Below are 20,165 nucleotides of genomic sequence, written 5' to 3' on the forward strand. Positions count from 1 at the left end.
ACGCCAAGACGTATCGTTGCCTTCCTGATTCGGTTGGACAGACGCTGCCTTTTGAGGCAACGTGAACAGCAAGGCATCAAGTCAGCTAGCTACCTCCAGTTTAGTGAGACACAGCCTTTACTTTATTTGCTTTAATACTAAATAATAACACAGTATATGTAATGCTGAATATAACATACATAATACTAATACAACTAATAATAATATAACATACATAATACAACATGAACAAGTAATATTATTTAAATAAATAAACAATGATGTAGTATTACTATTAATATATAACTATACTATATACTATACTATATACTACAGTTTATATATAGTATAGTATATAAACATTAGAATGTACAATTGTTTTACATTGACTTCCATGAAAAGTTACGTTTTCCCCTTGAACTTATATATAAAAACGATTGAATATTAACTTCAATATAAATTATATTATATAAATGTATATTATAATATGCACATATTAATATAACATGTATATGTTTTTTTATGCAGCATTACTTTTGCATGTTATATGTCTAGTAACTATACAAGCGTTATTGTTATTTTTTGTTAATTATTATAGAAATATGATCTAAATGATATGATATGAATGTATATTATATTATATTTGGCACATTTAACATTTAATTGGGGATAAAAGATACATGTGACATAACTTTTTGTACACACCACATTTGTAATATGTCATATAAAGCAGATATTGTGTTTTTATATAGCTGAATATATAGTAGTATATTTAGGCACCATTACTTTTGCATGTTACATGTCTTGTATACGTAGTATTACCATTAATATATAACTATACAATATATTTATATATATATATACACACACACACACACACACATATATATATAGTATAGTATATAAACATTAGAATGTACAATTGTTTTACATTGACTTCCATGAAAAAAATAAATATTATCATTTAGGTAATATTTCTATATTAATTAACAATAACTTTTGTATCCTTTTTTATGTGGCATTACTTGTTATATTTTTAGTAACGATACAAACGTTATTGTTAATTATTATAGAAATATTATGATAATAATATGATAACGAAAATGATATTATATTATATTTGCATAATTAACATTTAATTGGGGGAAAACATGTGACATATCTTTTTAATAGTGTTTTAAAATAATATATATATATATATATAGATAGATATATAGATACATAGATACAGATATTTTTTATGCGCCATTACTTTTGCATGTTATATGTCTAGTATATAGTAGTAAAGTAATGCCACATAAAAAGGATACAAATGTTATTGTTAATTAATATAGAAATATGACCTAAATGATAATATATATATAAATAGGTAGATAGATATAGTATAGTATATAAACGCAAACAAAAACCTCCATTTGAATTTTTGTGAAAATGTAGTATATAAAATGTTAATATTTAACATTAAACTATTGAACAGAACCAGAACCAGAACCTGCTTTTATTATAACACGTGAACAACCTGTTAAACAGCCCGGCCCGCGTTTCTGTTCCTGTTTACTCTGCAGACTCGCTCCTCAGAGCCTCTGCAACAGTTCAGCCATCCTAATCCACACCTGCCCCGTCCTCAAAGCCCGTCCTCGGTCCAGATTTCGCTTTAATAAAACATTTATTGCCGTAAAATCATAAATATTAAAGCATGGGTTCGGTGAACCGGGGGGGGTGCGGCCCTTCCGCTCTGAGGGAACGGAAGCGGAATCGCCGCCATCTCCTCGTACCGAGCAGCTCCAGGGTCAGTACTGAGATTATTGTGGGAAATAGGGTCGATTCACTGCACGCGGGCGCGACACGGCTCGGGTTCCCTGTAGAATGAACATCACACGTGTGGTCGGGCACGGTAAAGCGGGTCAGCGCGGGGCGGAACGGCCGCAGGCAGCCGTGTGGTGTGCGGTGGTCGCTGGTGGCTGCAGTTGCTACAGTAACGCGCGGTGAGCTCCGCTCCGCGGCGCGGCGCCTCTTTCCGCTCCCCCCGGGTTTCTAAAGCCGCTCTCGGACACAAAAATCAGGCTTCGGCTGAGCCCTGCGGCTCCGCACCTCTCCACCGCTCACTCTTTCCTTTCCATGTGTCTGTCGCCGCCGCCGTCTCCGTCTCCGCCGCCGCCGCCGCTCCGGAGCTGAACGGTAAGTAGAGTAGGGCAGAGGTGGCCGGTCCAGGTCCGGAGAGTGAGAATCCAGCCCGGGATTCCGTCTCAGCTGCCTGCACAGCTCCGCCGCAGCCGAGCCACCCAGGCAGTGGGAGCCAAGTCCCGGGCTGGATTCTCACTTCCCGGACCTGGATCGGCCTCTGTTGGAGCAGGGTTATCTAACCTTAGCTACTCGGCTCGCTCTCGTCTAACTGATCGGGCACTGCAGCGGTTCACGCGACTTTTTGGAGACGGGGTTTCACTTGACCCTACTTCAGCTCACTTTGGGGGCTTTTCTGCCGCGTGTCGCGGGTTTGCTGCTGAGAAACCCCGAGAAACCGAGGAGTTGCGACCGTGGGTGTGGGGCTGAGCTCGGTTAAGTCAACACGGTGTGTTCCCCTCTGTGTGTGTGTGTGTGTGTGTGTGTGTGTGGTGGGGTCAGTCATATCGTCGCTGTCACGTCAAAATTGTGTGTTTTTATTTTTAGTCGTTTGGTCATTTGTCACTTTTTTGACGTAATGTGAATCTGACTGCTGTTCTTTACGTTGTTTTGCGATTTCCTGATGAATGGACCAATAAAAACGCTCCAAAATTGCATAATAATGAGCTCGGTTAACATTGACTTCCATTGAAAGTGGAGAAGGATGGTTTTCTTTTTCTTCTTGGAGATATGAGGTTTTAAAACTCTTTAACTATCAAATGACACGTGTTGATTTGTGTTAAAGTGAAATTAAGTAAAAACTATTTTATATGTTTAAGTGGACCAATAGAAACGCTCCAAAATTGCATAATAATGAGCTCGGTTTACATTGACTTCCATTGATTTAAGGTTGGTTTTCTTTTTCTTCTTGGAGATATGAGGTTTAAAACTCTTCAAATATCAAATGACACGTGTTGATTTCGCGTTAAAGTGATTTTAAATATACTTTTAATTTTAAATATTTGAGTGGACCAATAGAAACACTTCAAAATTGCATAATAATGAGCTCGTTTTACATTGACTTCCATTGAAAGTGGAGAAGGTTGGTTTTCTTTTTCTTCTTGGAGATATGAGGTTTTAAAACTCTTTAACTATCAAATGACACGTGTTGATTTGTGTTAAAGTGAAATTAAGTAAAAACTATTTTATATATTTGAGTGGACCAATAGAAACGCTCCAAAATTGCATAATAATGAGCTCGGTTTACATTGACTTCCATTGATTTAAGGTTGGTTTTCTTTTTCTTCTTGGAGATATGAGGTTTAAAACTCTTCAAATATCAAATGACACGTGTTGATTTCGCGTTAAAGTGATTTTAAATATACTTTTAATTTTAAATATTTGAGTGGACCAATAGAAACACTCCAAAATTGCATAATAATAAGATCGTTTTACATTGACTTCCATTGAAAGTGGAGAAGGTTGGTTTTCTGTTTCTTTTTGGAGATATGAGGTTTTAAAACTTTAAATCTTTAAATATCAAATGACCCGTGTTGATTTCGCGTTAAAGTGAAATTAAGTAAAAACTAAAAAAATGTAGATTCATATTTACTAATATATTTGAGTGGACCAATAGAAACGCTCCAAAATTGCATAATAATAAGATCGATTTATATTGACTTCCATTGAAAGTGAAGGTTGTTTTTCTTTCCTTTGTTTTGTTTTTCTTTTTGGAGATATGAGGTTTTAAAACTTTAAATATCAAATGACACGTGTTGATTTGCGTTAAATACGTAAATAAGTAAAATAAAATGAGTTATTCATATTTACGAATATATTTGAATGGACCAATAGAAATGCTCCATATAACTTGGATTAAAATATTTCCATTGACTTCCATTGATTTTTTTTTTTTTATTATTAATTTTTTAATGTAAAGTTACTGTATGTAATAGATGTTATGAGAAGTTATGTGGTGACCTCCACTCTTCTACTCTTCTATCCTGTTGTTTTCCCTCAGGCCTTAAAACCGGCCTATGTGACCTGAGGAGGCGTTGCTAGTCGCCCCCAGCCGTCTGTAAGGTTGCCGCCGTTGTCGGCCGGGCCGGGGGCTCCTCGTAGCCCACGTCTAATAACGCCTTTCTAATAAACCCCCTCGCTTTTCTCACTCCTCATTCAGAATCAACAGTGGGAGGCACGCGTTGGCTCACAGCTCGCTTCACCTCCACTGCTGTTTGCTCTCCGGTTTGAGGTTTAACTTTGTACACACACACACACACACAGACTCGAACACAGGTTTTGATTTGGCTGAAGCTGTTAGGACTTTGCCCCAGGCATCTCCACACCGGCCGTGGAGCTGTTATCGGCGCAGGGTTGTGTAATCCTGTTTGTTCAGTGTGTCGTCTGCCACTCCTTATCACTCTGCTGTGCAGGGAGTTGTGGTAGGGCTGGGCGAAGCGACTGGACTGCAGTGTCCCGATACTGGGAGGCGGTTGTGCTCGGTATCTGCCGGGGGCGACTGATAAGTTGGAACAGGCGGTGGGGCTGAATACGGTCAGGTTGGGTTAAAGGGTTGGTTCACAGATGCTGATGGTCAGACGCGGTTGTCGTACATAAACCTTGTATCTTCATGTTTTGGCATCATTTAAATCTGGTTGTTCTTTATGTTGTTTCGTTATAAACGGAGCAATAAAAACGCTCCGAAATTTTTCTTTCTTCTTTAAAGCTGTCGTTTTGAAAATACGAGGTTTTTGCATGCCGGTTATGATATTATTGTTCGAACAGTACGGCTTAATTGTATAGTTTTGCTGAAGGCCAATTTATACTTCTGTTGTTTTTCTATATTAATTATTTATTTAAATGTCAAATTTCTCCTTTTGTCCCCCAATTTTTCGTCAATGCTCCCGACACTAAGAGGATAAGGATTTAACACACGCCTCCTCCGACAACATATCCTAAGAGTGGTGAGGGCAGAGAGCGCCATCTACCAACCCGGAGAGAGATCAGCGAATTGTGCCCTCTCTGACTCCGGCCGCTGATGGCAAAATGACGTGACCCCCCCACCCCCCCATCCCATTGTTTGGTAATACGGCAAGAAAGTCAACACTGTGCCCCTTAGAGCCTGTAGGGAGGCCCACACTTTGTCACTCTCATAAACTACATTACTGGCCCCAAAATAGACCCCTGTGGGGCTCCTGATAAGCTAAAACCAAGCGGTTGCCAAATAATTCACAGTAGTTTCTGCATAATAACTGACTAATAACTCAATTCTGGCGAGGGGGGGCTTCTAACCCCTTGAATCCTAATGTTGAGTCAACCCCAGAAGCAAAAATCAGCGTTTAGCTAAACTTAGCCTGGGTAAAACACTTAGTCTCAGCCCATATTTACAATACTACTAGTCTGTTGTTCTGTAGAGATGTACTGATCCGTGTTTTTGGAGATTGTCTATACCGTTCCAGGACCACGTTAAAAATTGTATACAGTTCCGAGCCCCAGCTGAGAGTCGTGACTTCCTGTGGAGAATTGCACAGCGGAGCTCAGAGTGTGGTTAGCTGTATTTGCAAGCTTAGCTGATACTCACTGTACTGGGCTGAGTGATGGGCTCTCGTGTGGTGTTTAAGGCAGAGCTACTTTTACATGCGAGTTTGGGTCCGATACGATAAACACTGGCCTGGAACCGTGAGGGAGGTCCGTATTGCCATCTAGTGGTTGAATGAGGGACTGCAGCATGCTATGATCTCACGCAACGCTCTAAATTAGTGCCGATACATGTCTGATCGATACATGTCTGACCGATCGTTTTTCACACGTCCGTTCGCCTAAAGCGTCCTCATGTAGGTGTTTTACCTTAAATGTCCTAGAATGTCGGACTCTGTTTATCTTGCCCCACCTCTGCACGCTTATCAGCCCCGTAACATGCATTTCTCAAACCCTTCAATGGCATTCCTCCACCCGGAACGCTAATGTAGCTTAGTTTTCGTGGAGCGTCATGTGTGGACAAATTCCCGTAAGATGACTTTTACTTTTATGACCTCTGTTGCATTTATGACAATACGTTTATTTATCTTTATTACGCTGCTGATAAAACGTTCATTTTGCTACACAGCAGTAAAATGGGGGGTGTAGGAGGTGGGGAGGAGGAGGAGGAGGAGGAGGAGGGCTAGTGAGTCAATGAATTGATGAATGTATGAACCGATTAAACAGGTAACGGTTGGTTTCAGCCGTGCTTTTTAGGAGAGGGCCCAGTGTCTGTTCGAGCTTTAGCTGTTCTGCTGTGAATGTGAGCGTTAGCGCTGACCCTCAGGCTTTCAGTGTTTGTTGTCCAAACAGTCAGAATCTAGTGGTCACCGAACAGCCCTGTCTGTCTGCCTGTCTGTTTCTATACAAACACCAATTTACGGATTTACAGTACAGAGAATAAAGGCATTTGGGGGGTGGTCGGGATGAGTGGGGTGGGACGGGATAAATGGGAATGGTGCGGGGTTGAGGGATGAGTATGGAAGGGGATGATGAGTGAAAGGGTTGGCTGGGTGGTTGTGGGGATGAGTGTGGATGGTACAGGGATTAGTGAATGAGTATGGATGGGGTGGGGATGAGTGTGCATGGTGCAGGGGTTGGCGAATGAGTATGATGGGGCGAGGATGAATAGGGATGAGTATGGATGGGGTGGGGATGAGTAGACGGTGCAGGGGTTGGCGAATGAGTATGGATGGGGCGAGGATGAGTGGTTGGGGTGGGGATGAGTGTAGATGGTTTAGGGATTGTCGAATGAGGATGAATAGGGATGAGTACTGATGGGGTGGGGATGAGTGTAGATGGTGCAGGGATTGTCGAATGAGGATGAATAGGGATGAGTACTGATGGGGTGGGGATGAGTGTAGATGGTGCAGGGATTGTCGAATGAGGATGAATAGGGATGAGTACTGATGGGGTGGGGATGAGTGTAGATGGTGCAGGGATTGTCGAATGAGGATGAATAGGGATGAGTACTGATGGGGTGGGGATGAGTGTAGATGGTGCAGGGATTGTCGAATGAGGATGAATAGGGATGAGTACTGATGGGGTGGGGATGAGTGTAGATGGTGCAGGGATTGACAAATGAGTATGAATGGCCCGGGGATAAATAGGGACGAGTATGGATGGGGAGCGGCTTGAGGGATGAGTATAGAAGGGGAGGATGCGTGAGTGGGTGAGCTGGGGTGTTGTGGGGATGAGTAGGGTTGGGACGGGGATGAATGGGAATGAATGTAGTGGGGTTGATGGAGCTAAGTACGGAGGGGGCGGGGCATCTTTAACAGTGTTTATATTCTGTTATTTCACGAGTGCTGTAGCCATTTGAGTCCCGACATAATGATTTTATCAGATCTCACGCTGCGAGACGGACATGTTTGTTTAGATGTCCGCAGTGACGTCCCTCAGACAAACGGCGTCGCTCTCTGTTTCGGTTTTGTTGATGCCCCCTGGTTCTGTCTCTGTGTTTCTCTGCAGTTTTTGAATCTCCCCGGCTCGTGTGGGCCCTGATGTGGCCGTGCGGAGGTCTGGAGCAGCGGACAGGCTAAAGACTGACCTGAGCACCCACACGGAGACGGAGAGCGAGAGGGAGGAGACTGAGACAGAGAGACACGTGTCCAGGTAGGGATGTAACTGTAACTGTAACTGTGTTGGGATGTGAACAGTTAGCCTCTCTGTGTAAAACAACAAACACAAATCCTTAAAAATCTAATTACGTAAATTACGACTTCATTCAAGCAAAAGTTCTCAACTTTTTTTTTTTTTAAAGATTCTTTTGTTGTTGTTTGTTGTTGTTAAAATGGATCAGCACCTCTCTGAACGTCTGACTGACTGACTGTGCTCCAAATCGAGTTCTAATGTCAGATTCTGTCCTCCTAAAAAAATCCAAAAAATTAAGTATAAAAAATTGTCTTGCTTGGTGCCCCAAAACTCTGGAACTCACACAGACACAGAACATTTAAAGTTTTAAAAAGCAACTAAAAACATACGTATTTAAATTAATTTATATGTTTCGTAGACATTAGTTAAATAAATAAAACAAAATATGACATTTTATTCATGCCTACATCATATCTGTTCTTTGTTGGTGGTGTTTTTTGTGTTTTATCTGTTTCTTCTAATTTAATAATATTATGTTTAATTGTATTATTATTTAATTATAACTATTTTTATTTTCTCTTATTTAGATTGTTTATTATATTTTGCATTTATTTGTTTTGGTTTTTGCGATTCATTTGTTTATTATTGTTTTGTATTACCTTATGTTGTAAAGCACTTCGGTGTTCTGCGTGTGAAGTATTATATAAATAAAGTAGGTATTATTATTATTGTTATTATTATTATTATTATTATTATTGTTACCGAATTGCCCCTAGACTGGACACTGAGGCAGATTCAAGCCATTTTATTGCATAAAATTTCAGTTTATCATTTTGTATAAATTCTATATAATAGTAATAAAAACAAACAAACCAAAAAAATATATATATATATTATTCAGTTCATATTATATCAGTTCAATTAAAATGTATTCATATAAATATAAAATATTAATACAATGTGTGTGTATATATAATATCTATATCTGTTATTATGTAATTTATATACATTTATTTATATGGCTCTTTTTACAACACTTGTTGTCACATGGCAGCTTTACAGAGATCCGGGTCCGAGCCTGAGCCTCTTTTGAGCAGCAACAGTGACAAGGAAAAACTTCCCTCGGGTCGAGAGGAACCAAGACTCAAAAGGGGAACCCGTCCTCCTCTGCCCGATAGCGCATTGTTATAAAAAGCTGATAGATGGCAACATAGCTAATATAGCTGACGAGTAATTAATATATGCTTAAGAGCAGATTTAGAGTACAGATAAGCTGAAGTGTGTACACACACACACACACTCTCCAGACTTTAAGATGCTGCGGCTGTTTTCAAGCTACTTAGCAAAGTTTAGTCCAAGTTTAAATTGATTAAATATATGAATATAAATATAAACATTAATCAAGTCCATTGATCTGGTATTACTAATCACCTCCACACGGTTTGAGCAGAGTGTGTGATGATTTAGGCCTCCCATGCTAATTTATCATTCAGTTCAGAAGGAGCAGTCTGATTGGCCGAGAGGTGTTCAGTGTGTGCCAGTATCTCCTGATGCCGGCGCTCCGAACACATCGTTTCTGTGTGTGTTTTCTTGACCTTTGTCTCGACCTTATTGACCTTGTTTTACAATCTCCCAGATTTCACAGGAACCTGATAGCCACCCTGTTGCCATGTCAACCTCATCGCTAAGACGACAAGTGAAGAACATTGTTCACAATTACTCTGAGGCAGAGATAAAGGTGAGAGGCGCTCTCTTGCACTCGTAGAGCTGGGCCATATGGAAAAAAATTATATCACAATATATGTATATATATATTTTAGACAGAATGTACAAAACTGTTCAAATATTCTCCCATATGGAGTACCGTGATTTTTTTTACTTAATATCCAGTATGAAGCTCTAATAGCATTACTATCCAGTATGAAGCTCTAATAACATTAATATCCAGTATGAAGTTCTAATAGCATTAATATCCAGTATGAAGTTCTAATAGCATTAATATCCAGTATGAAGCTCTAATAGCATTAATATCCAGTATGAAGTTCTAATAGCATTAATATCCAGTATGAAGCTCTAATAGCATTAATATCCAGTATGAAACTATAACATTAATATCCAGTATGAAGTTTTAATAACATTAATATCCAGTATGAAGCTCTAATAGCATTAATATCCAGTATGAAGTTTTAATAACATTAATATCCAGTATGAAGCTCTAATGACATGAAGTTTTAATGGCTCTGTAGAGAAGAAGTACTGCCAATAGAATAGGACTCTCTGGAGCAAATAAACGTGATGACCCTATTGGCTCCATGCTGCCTAATGCCAGGTGTGGGCTAGAGAGGGGTGTAAAGCCCCCCAGCTTTGGACTGGCTTGAGGTGGTTATCATCCAACACCCTGATGTTATTGTTGCTGAATGATGCAATCAAATCCTCACAGCAATGCTCTACTCAAAATCTAGTAGAAAGTCTTCTTCTCTGGACAGTAGAACAGTTACTCCAGCAAAAGCATGATCAGCTCTTTTTTTAACACCCTGATTCCAGAAGACACAGTGAACAATGAGCAGGTGTCCAAATACTTTTGTCCGATTTTGTGTGCAATTATTTATTAGCATGCTGTCGTTTCCAAAACATCTCGCACGTCGTGTGAAGCGTCTTAAAAGTCCTGCAGGGACGGTCTAGCCTTCTGCACCTCAGTCTGCGCTGTAGTCGGTTCGTGTGGAAAGTGAGGCGGATGTTTGAAGAGCAGCGGTGAGAATCTGGTGATTTGAGTTTCGGCTGGAGGCTCTTCAGACGTTTCACTTCTGCCTTTCTGATCTATATTTATCACCACTTGAACGTAAGCTGATGCTTCATCTTTCCTTTAAACTACAAGCTTCTGGTTCACTGCCAGGAATAGCGTCGCACCAATCCCGTCGGAAAAGGAAGGGTCCCGTCTGTCCTGTGATTTATTTATTTGTTTGTTTGTTTGTTTGTTTGTTTATTTAATATCGGAGTAATTGCTTGAGGTTGAATGGCTGAGTTTGGGGAGGGGAGCCTGAATTCATGCTGAAGTGAACCTCACTGTACTTACTCTTACCTCACTTCTCCAGGTCAGGGAAGCGACCTCCAATGACCCCTGGGGTCCCTCCAGTTCTCTGATGTCAGAGATCGCAGACCTGACGTATAACGTAGTGGCCTTCTCGGAGATCATGAGCATGGTGTGGAAGAGGCTCAACGACCACGGCAAGAACTGGAGGCACGTGTATAAGGTCAGGAGATCGCATCGACCCTATTATTATTATTATTATTATTATTATTATTATTATTGTGCTCTTTTCTACAACACTGTAGCCCCAGGGGCTCTGTGTTGTCCCTGTTGTCCTGAGCTTCTATGGTTACAATGGTTTCCTTGGTGTCCAGGATTTCTGTTGCATTCAGGGGCTCTGTGGTATTCCGTGGGACCCGTGTTTCCGTGGTTACAAGGGTTTCCTTGGTGTCCTGCGTTTCTGTGGTACCCATGGTGACGAGGGTATCCGTGGTGTCCTTGTACCCAGGGTGTCCTGGGTTTCTATGGTTACAAGGGTTTTCCTTGGGACCCATGGGTTTCCGTGGTGTCCTGTGTTTTTCTGTAATTGCAAGGGTTTCTGTGGTTGCGAGGGTACCCGTGGTGTCCATGTAGCCATTGTTTCCAGGGTTTCTAGGGTTACCCATTGTTTCCTTGGTGTCCGGGGTTTTCGTGGTACCCATTGTTTCCATGGTTACAAAGGTACCTGGGGTGGGCCATGTACCCACTGTTATCTTGGTGTCCTGGGTTTTTCTGTGGTTACACGGGTTTCCTTGGTTCCCATGGTTTGCATGATTACAAGGGGGCCCGTGGTGTCCAGTGTTTCCTTGGTGTCCTGCGTTTTTGTGGTATCCAGGGTTTCTATGGTTACGGGAGTACCCATGGTATCCTGTGTACCCAGTGTTTACTTAGTCTCCGGTGTTTCCATGATGAGTGCTGTCATTTCCAGTGTTTCCTTGGTGTCCATAGTGTCTGTGGTGTAACGTAGTTTAAACTGCACAGAGCTCTTAGTGCACCCCCCTAGAGGCCGGATACGTCCTATACTCCTAAAATGAGCAGCGCCTCCTGCTGACTCTCAAGGGGATCCGTGTAGAAACGCTCTATTCCGCTCTGCTGCTGATTGAATGTGACGTGTCCACCCAGTCCACCCACCGGAGTGCTCTACAGTCCCTCTGATACAAACGCCACTGTGTTTAGACCCTCAGCAGCAACCATTTAGATGCTGTTCGTTAATTCATTAGCTAATTGCCAACAGTTCAGTTTTTCCTTCTTAAATAATTATGCTTAGATGTGAGACCTGCTCTCCCTGCTCTCCCTGCTTTTTCCTTACCTGTCGTCTCTGTGTCTGCAGGCTATGACTCTTATGGAGTATCTGATAAAGACGGGTTCGGAACGAGTGGCACAGCAATGCAGGGAAAACATCTACGCTGTCCAGACGCTCAAAGACTTCCAGTACATAGACAGAGATGGCAAGGACCAGGTAACGTCAATACACACACACACACACACACATGCGCACACACACTCTTACTAGGGCTACAATTAATGATTATGTTCTATAATTGCTTAACCTTTCAATAATTAGTCTTCAAATTATGGCTCCTGTAGTTTCCTCTTACCTCTTCACAGTACCACAATAGAAGCCAGATCGTCCCCTACCCTTCCTATAGTGCAGTACAATCTGTCAGCACCCCCCAAATGATCAGCTCCCAGAGCAAGTATCCTGAACCTGGCGGCACCTTTTTATTTTTTATATATATGAAACCTTATATCCGTCCCATAAGCTGGAGTTCTACCTCCAGTTCTCTTCCATTCACACACTCTCTCTCACACACACACACACATTCTAGAAAATTTTGCAGCCAAGGTCTCGTAGTACAAAGCGGAGGAGCTGAACTCTATAAAAGCTCTCCTCCCACTCGAGTTCTCGCACGCGGATGTGCTTCAGCCCACTCCTCGTACTCGCCTCGCGTTTCCAGTTGGGAAATCACCCACATCTGCCCGTTCACTTTCACACACTGCTGTGCTTTTGTGAGGCTAACAACGTCCAGTTAGCTGACCTTCGGTTCTGAACATAGAAACTAGCGTTCACGTTAGAACCGGAGGACGCAGTATTTGCCGGGTTGCTGAAGGGAGGAATGTGATTAGACTGAAATATTTAACCTGCTGCTGCTGCTGCTGCTGCACCACTGACTGCCAGGGTATCCAGTATCTCAGTTTTCGTGGGAAGCCGGTCATGAGGCGGTGCGGGGTGGTCATGGCACTCGTTTCTCAGACCCGCCAGCTTTTCCTGGCACTCTCCAGTGACCGTTTTGGACCGACCCCTTGTTTATTTACAGGGGTTTTTGTCCAAATGTGTGGCAGATATATGGAGCAAATGACGTCGGTTATGTAGAATCTGCTAAATTGTCGCTTTAATCGAGGGTTGTGGGTTCGAATCCCGCTCGCTCTGCTAGCCATCGGCAGCCGGAGCCAGAAAGAGCAATGACGTGCCTTGCTTTCTCCACATCACTAGGGTTCGGTTCCACTCTATCTGTTTAGTGCACTTTGTAGTAGGGAGCAACAATATACATGCACGATATGGACGAAAGTATTGGGACACCTCCTCATTTATTGTTCCTTCTGTAACCAGGGGCTGCATTGAGGGGATCTAAATCAGTCCGATGGAGAGGCGTTGGGTTTTGGGCGGCGAGTTTTACGTAGGGCACCCAGGCTCACGCTCAAGCCGTCTCAGGAGGGTCCTGTGAGAATTCGGCACCGTGGACGCACCGCTTCCACATTTGCTTGACCAGCACTTTCATTTCCGGTTAGCTCAGACCGCAGACGGTGTAAACAGAACTACTTTTCCAGTCTGTTTGGTGCACTTTGTAGGGGGTAGGGAGCGATTTGGGACACAAGCTACAAATTAGCTCGAGGAGCGTTTCCCAGCTCTGGTCCTGGCCCACTGCTCTGCGCATTGGAGCGCTTCCCCTGCTTCTAACACACCTGCTGTAAGGGTTGGCACAGGGCAGAGGCCACCTCCGACCACCGGGGGAGGCCTTGGGACCCTAATCGAGCTAACCAATGCCTGAGAGTTAGTGAGGTCAGGATGTTGGAGGATGATCACTATCCCACCCCACCCCAAACTCCCCAACTCATCCCGAAGGTACTGGACGGAGCATCATCCATCATTCCAGAGAACACAGTCGCTCCACAGCTCAATGCTGGGGAGGCTTTGTACCCCTCTAGCCCCCCTATCTGCTCTATTTTCTCTCTGTGTCAGCAATGGGTGCAACTTGACGTAGTTGAATGCATTTATTAGAAAGGGTGTCCGCAAACATTTGGACAGGTAGGGTATGTAAGTATATACGTGTGTGTGTGTGTGAGTTTGAGCTGCTTCTGTGTTCAGGGTGTGAATGTACGAGAGAAAGCCAAGCAGCTGGTGACCCTTCTGAAGGACGAGGAGAGGCTACGGGAGGAGAGGATCCATGCACTCAAGACCAAAGAGAAGATGGCACAGACGTCCAGTGGTGAGTGTCCAGCAGCTCTTGTCCACTTCTGTCTGGCGGAGGGACAGCGATGACTTCATGTCCTTCCATAAGACCAAAATATTGCCTTTAGTTGGCTAGTCGGTTAGCATTATGCTAACGTTTGCTTGAGCTGTTCCTTTGTGGGCTGAGAGGAACGGAGAGGATTGGTTCGTGAACAAGTCCCGGGCAGGGGACTCCCACGTTTTGCTCCGCCCACTTTTTATTGTTGATTATTTTTAGCTTCTGAAATGCTAACGCCTCGCTGTTCAACCCCCAGCGTCTTCGGCCCCCTCGGCTCCTGGTATAGGAGGGCTCCACCCGGGCCCGGATGCGGACCAAGCGTGGCCTCAGAGCTCCGGCGAGGAGGACCTGCAGCTCCAGCTGGCGCTGGCCATGAGCAAAGAGGAGGCGGAGCAGGTAAAGTCACTCAGCCAATCAGCCGTCAGCTCGTCTGTGTAGGTAAAGGTAAAACCGGCAATTGGAGGAAAGGCTCGCGGCTTTAGGTGGAGGAGTTTCCAAGTCTTGGACCAGACAGTTAAAGATGCTCGCTGCTCTTGGCGGTTGTTTCTGGGTAACTTTGGGTAAACTTCACTCTCCTGCTACAGTACCGTCCACAAACATTTGGCATTTTGCATCTTAACTGAAAAGTTAACGGAGCGGAACAGGGCCGGAAGAAGCCCGGCCTTCCTTGACCTTCCTATTGTTTATCTTGAGAAGATTGTAGATGTTCAAATGTGTCCAAATGTTTATGGACACTCCTTCTAATGAATGCATCCTCCAGCCTTGAGCTGTGGAGCAGTGGAAGAACTGTGTTTTCTGGTGGAGCTCCATCCAGTACTTTTCTGGTATTAAGTTGGGGATGATGATGATGATGATGATGAGGTGGGGTGGTGATCCTCCAACATCCTGACCTCACTAGCTCCAGCTCGTGTCGCTGATTGCGATCCAGTGCTCACAGCAATGCTCCTCCCCTTTAAAATCTAGTAGAAAGCCGCCTTCCCTGGACAGTAGAGACAGTCACTCCAACAAAACTCTTTAAAATGAGCAGGTGTCCCATTACTTTTGTCCCAGTGTAGCGTGTCTGGAGAGTGTTATGAGGGGCTTAAATGTCGAATGAGTCCGACACCTCGTGAAGGAGGAGCTCGAGTGGGAGTGGTTTATTGTCAAGAAACTTCTCTGATCTCTTTACAGCAGAGGTGAATGGAAGCAGGCGTCGGTCGCCATGACTACACCACCACAGATACAGCCCATAATTTATTTCCTATTTAAACCCACCAGTGAAGCTGCAACACAACAAAAGTCTTTTAACGAGTTTTATATGGAATGATGATGATGATGATGATGATGAGGGTAAAATAGTGAATAGAGAATCTCAGCTAATCCAGTTTTCTTTAGGGACTACTTTTTGCCGCACTACAGCCGCCCTGCAGCATGTATCCCTCCACCGTTTTAATGATCTGATTTTAAAAGCAGGTTCTAGAGCCGAACTCTTCTCAGAACTCTGGTAGAACAGTGTCTCAGGCATCAGGCAGCGTCTTCATCACCATTAGGTGAAGAACTTTCTGTGAGGAGCTTTTATTATTAGAGCTCCAGACGTCCGCTTCCGTTCACAGTGGACAAGCGCGCACATGTCCGTAGTTAAAAAAGGTACAACTACCCGTCCAGCTCTGCCTCTGTCTCTACTGTCCTGTCCCTAACGCTGCCTCTGTCTTCGGAGAAACCTTCTCCCTTCCAGACCTAACTCTCTCTCTCCCTCCTCCCTAACCCGCCTCCCTCCTGCCCTTGCCTTCCTCCTCCCTGCTAGCTTAGGTTAGGGACCGTAGCTGCCCAATGTACTTGCCCGTAGAGGCCCGGACTTCAGACTTGCCTGAGCTTTTGCACAAGGCCCTGCTCGCTCGCTCGCTCACTCACTCATTCATTCACACCTGTCCTTGCTTCCCCCCCCACCTCCCACCCCCTCCTCCCCCAGACTAGCGCTGACCCCCTGGAGGACGCTGAACTCCGCTACGCGCTCTCAATCAGCAAGGAGGCTCACCAAGAGGTCAGGGCTCAAGGTCCACCCCAACCACCAGGGTGGAGCCTCTCCCATTACCATTCTCTCTCTCTATCTCTCTCTTTTTTTTTTTTTTTTTTTTTTTGTGAAAATAAAAAAATAATAAAAAATTGGCAAATAAAAAATTTCTCAGTCTCTAATCAGAACGTGGATGAGGAATGGAGCCTCAGGGCTCTGTAGCCTAATTTCCGAGTAGAATCGGTTGCTCTCGCAGCTACACCTCAGTGCCAATGATCTGAAATGAAGCTCTTAATTCAAAACAATCATTTTGGAATCGAGTCTCTGTTCGTTTCCATCTATGCGACCCCTGAAGTCCTGTGTCGCCAGGAGGCCGACGTCATGCCCATATCTGTAGCTGACGAGGTCTACGGTGGATTACTGCATGTCCTTTTGGTAAACACACACCTTCCTAAACCCAGATACACTCCGATTATTTTATTTATTTTTAACAGATGCTGCTCTGCTTCGGGAGGTTTACGTTAAAGCCCCTGGGAACCTAAATCTGATCTGAGCTTAATAATAATAATAATAATAATAGATTTTAGATTTTCCCCCTTTTCTCTGAATCTAGTACTTCCAACTAACCCACCCGTAGCTCATTCATAGCTCCCCCTAGTGCTAGCACTGCTCCCGACAGCTAGAGGGGTACGCCTCCTCCCATACATGCAAAGCCAGGCACGCTTGGAGGAAAGTGCCGGGTCACCAGCTACGGCTTACAGATGCCTATGCCTGCCGAGCGAGCGAGAGAGAGAGAGAGAGAGAGCGAGCTAGAGTGATACATGGGGAGAGAGTGAGCGATAGATGGGGAGACAGACAGACAGAGCGATAGATAGATAGATAGAGAGAGAGAGAGAGAGAGAGAGAGAGAGAGCGCGATAGATAGTTAGAGAGAGAGACAGACGGACACCTACCCACCCGGAAAGAACACTCGGAGCCACCCAGAATCTGACCCCATTTTTTTTACCCCATCTAGAAATAGCCCAATAGGTAGCCTGGCCGTGCTCAGAGGTACACAGGCGCCGGTGCTGACCAACATCGCTCTAGGAGGGATCTACCCCCTGAGATTCGAGTCAGCGATCCCTGGATCACAATGGCGGCACACTTGCACACTAAGTAGTGTTGTGCCCTTAGAAGCTCACTGGTTAGTGCAGAAGTCCACACACAAGCCCAGCAGTGTGTGTGTGTGTGTGTAATCTGAGGACTAGGAAGGTGTGTGTGTACCCATCCATCCGAGGCGCGACACACGACTTCAGAGGCGGAGATGGGAGGTTCAGGTCCGGAGAAGCGCAAAGAAATCCGCCCCAGGATTTTGTTCCAACTGCCTGGGCTGGGGTGGGTTTTTTTGCTTCTCCGGACCTGAACTTCTGGACCACCTCTCTTCCGGGTTCTGTTTGTGTGTGTGTTGACACTGTGTTCACACTGTAGCGCTGAAACCGGATCGTGATTCGGTTCAGCAGTTTGTTTCTTTGCGCCTGATCCGATCTAACCCTTTTAATTCACACCAACCTGACCCCTTCAAAAAGTAATGAAGCATGTCTAGATGACCCCCCCCCCCTCCCAGGCCATCGAGCTAATTCCCTGATCTAAGCTGGAAACGTGCCTCAGCTGCTGAGACTCATTTCCCAATCAGCTCAGCGCAGCTGATGTAACGGTGGCGTGTGATTGGCAGGAGGAGCGCCTTCGCAGGGGAGACGACCTGAGGCTGCAGATGGCCATCGAGGAGAGCAAGAGGGAGAAAACCAAGCCTGAGGAGGTGTGTGAATGTGTGGGGACGTCCAGCAGCTGTAAGTAGCTCCCTATGCCAGTGGATATGTCTGCTAACCCCCATCTGTCTCTCTTTCTCTGGGGCTCGCTCAGTCTGCTCTAATGGAGTTGAGTGCAGTGGACCCGTGGGGAGCTCCAGCAGCGGCCCCCAGCTCCTCAGGCCCCTCCCCCCCTCCCTCGGTCACGCCTGCCCCAGCCGCCGGGCCCTGGGGCCCTACTGACCCTTGGGGAGCCGCATCCCCAGCCTCTCCTCCCAGCGCGGACCCCTGGGGTGGCGGGCCACCCACGATAGCCCCGGCTCCAGACCCGTGGGGCAGCAGCGAGTCCAGCAGGGTAAACTCCGACCCGTGGGCCTCCGCAGGTGAGTCGAGAGACACGTTCTGGGCTGAACCTTGCCTATTGGTGTCCCAATACTTTTGGCACACGCCGTGGGTTGCTGTGTCCCCAGTCCAGCCCTTCCGTACCCTGCCCTGAATTCACTGCTCCTTTGTCCGTCGTCTGACCCTCTGTCCTTTCCCCATGTCCTCCACTAGCCGTGACACCCCCCAGTGTGGACCCCTGGGCCTCCTCAGTGGCCGCAGCCCCCACCTCGCTCTCGGGGTCGTCAGACCCCTGGGCTGGAGACGGGGTTGCCCCTGCTACTGATGGCCTGGCCTCTGACCCCTGGAGTGGCCCCGCTAAACACACTAATGGCACAGGTATCTATGGTCAGTTATTGTCAATGTTTTTATTTATTTATTTATTTATTTATTTTTTATAATGAATAATATTAAAAAAATATTAATTATTAGGACCCCTCTGTTCTGATCTAGATAGTGTGCTTGCATACAGCTTTTGGATAAGTGCGATAGTATTCGTACAGGAAGCGAATAAATCATTGTGGCCAAAACACTCTCATAGGAATGCACTGAAATGTGTCCGCAAACTTTTAACTCCAAAATTCAAGCTCCTCTACTGGTCACATTTTTTGAGCAAATTTGGCACAATTGCAGAACTAATAATGTAATTTTAGGCGTGATGCTTTAGACACAATTTTGTTAGCCAAAAGTGTGTGGACACAGCTCTTATTGGATGAGCTATTGGACCAGCCATGTACCACAGCCTCACTGGATTTTCAGAAGGTAGAAGGCAGCATAGTTCGGCTGCTGAGAATCATCTTTCACCCTGCTTGTCCCTCTCCCAGCCTCATCTTCTGGCTTTCTTTTTTTCTAGGAGATCCGGAGAGGAGAGGCTCCGCGGCAGCAGGGGCTGACATGAGTGGCGGAGGCAGTACGGGCTCGCCGGTGCCCTTCGACCTCTCGTCGCTGGGCTCATCACTGCCCATCCGAAAAACGCCGGAGTCGTTCCTGGGGCCCAACGCGGCGCTGGTGGATCTGGACTCGCTAGTATCGTCAAAACCTAAACCCAAACAGACCCCGCCCACCATGGCCTCCTCTTCTCACAACCCTTTCCTTCAGACGCAGGGTACGTCCTCCTGCTGGGTGCACCGTTCTACTGTGCGGCGACACCTGCCCCAACAAACCTCAGCGGCAGACGTTGCATCTAAACATCTAAACAACTCGCTCGCTTACTCGCCCACTCACACTCTCTCTCCCTCTCCTTTTCCCTTTCTGCTCAGGCTCCTCCTCTGCACCAGGCATGGCCGTCACTCCGGGCAGCACCATTTCCAGCAGAGGCGTGTCTCCGACGCCACCCCCGACCTCCAACCCCTTCGGCGTGACCCCGATGGCCTCCATTTCTCCCCAGCCCTCCTCGCTCGGCCTGAGCCAGCTACGCACCAGCCCTGTCCCTCCGAACCCCATGCTGGGCCACATGCCCCCACCAACACTGGGAATGGTTCAGCCGGGGATGGCCATGCCAGCCATAGGAGTGCCTATGGCGGCCCCCAGCATGGGCATGGGAATGGTACAGTCCAGCCCAATGGGTATGCCTTTCAGTGGGATTTCTCCCATGGGCCCTGCAGGGAACTCCCTAATGATGGGCTCGGGGGTCGCTCCTCAGCCCGCACTGGTTCTGGGCGGCCCGTCGGGCGTTGGAGGAGTGATGGGCACCGGAGGATCTGTGGGAGGGGGCGGAGCTACGGGGGCAAGCACCAACCCTTTTC

General features: G+C 45.6%; 2 protein-coding genes across 4 annotated transcripts in view; one reads left to right on the top strand and one right to left on the bottom strand.

Annotated features, from left to right (window-relative positions):
* The window catches only part of mfap5 (microfibril associated protein 5), a 69,483-nt gene that overhangs the window by 31,509 nt on the left and 17,809 nt on the right, over positions 1-20,165 (bottom strand). The gene's annotated exons all lie outside the window — the stretch shown is intronic.
* The window catches only part of epn1a (epsin 1a), an 18,586-nt gene continuing 105 nt past the window's right edge, over positions 1,685-20,165 (top strand). The window contains exons 1-13 of one of the 3 annotated variants that reach the window (XM_072680582.1): positions 1,685-1,768; positions 7,567-7,710; positions 9,326-9,427; positions 10,782-10,940; positions 12,087-12,215; positions 14,124-14,244; positions 14,522-14,661; positions 16,214-16,285; positions 17,967-18,050; positions 18,155-18,422; positions 18,595-18,768; positions 19,274-19,525; positions 19,680-20,165. The exon at positions 19,680-20,165 is cut by the window's right edge and continues 105 nt beyond it. In XM_072680582.1, coding sequence (XP_072536683.1) covers positions 9,359-9,427; positions 10,782-10,940; positions 12,087-12,215; positions 14,124-14,244; positions 14,522-14,661; positions 16,214-16,285; positions 17,967-18,050; positions 18,155-18,422; positions 18,595-18,768; positions 19,274-19,525; positions 19,680-20,165 — 1,954 coding nt within the window. In that variant the 5' untranslated portion in view covers positions 1,685-1,768; positions 7,567-7,710; positions 9,326-9,358. The remainder of the gene's footprint in view (positions 1,769-7,566; positions 7,711-9,325; positions 9,428-10,781; positions 10,941-12,086; positions 12,216-14,123; positions 14,245-14,521; positions 14,662-16,213; positions 16,286-17,966; positions 18,051-18,154; positions 18,423-18,594; positions 18,769-19,273; positions 19,526-19,679) is intronic. The other 2 variants (XM_072680583.1, XM_072680584.1) reach the window with 2 other exon arrangements.

Source organism: Salminus brasiliensis, chromosome 5 (genome assembly GCF_030463535.1).
Source record: "Salminus brasiliensis chromosome 5, fSalBra1.hap2, whole genome shotgun sequence".
Taxonomy (NCBI): Eukaryota; Metazoa; Chordata; class Actinopteri; order Characiformes; family Bryconidae; genus Salminus; species Salminus brasiliensis.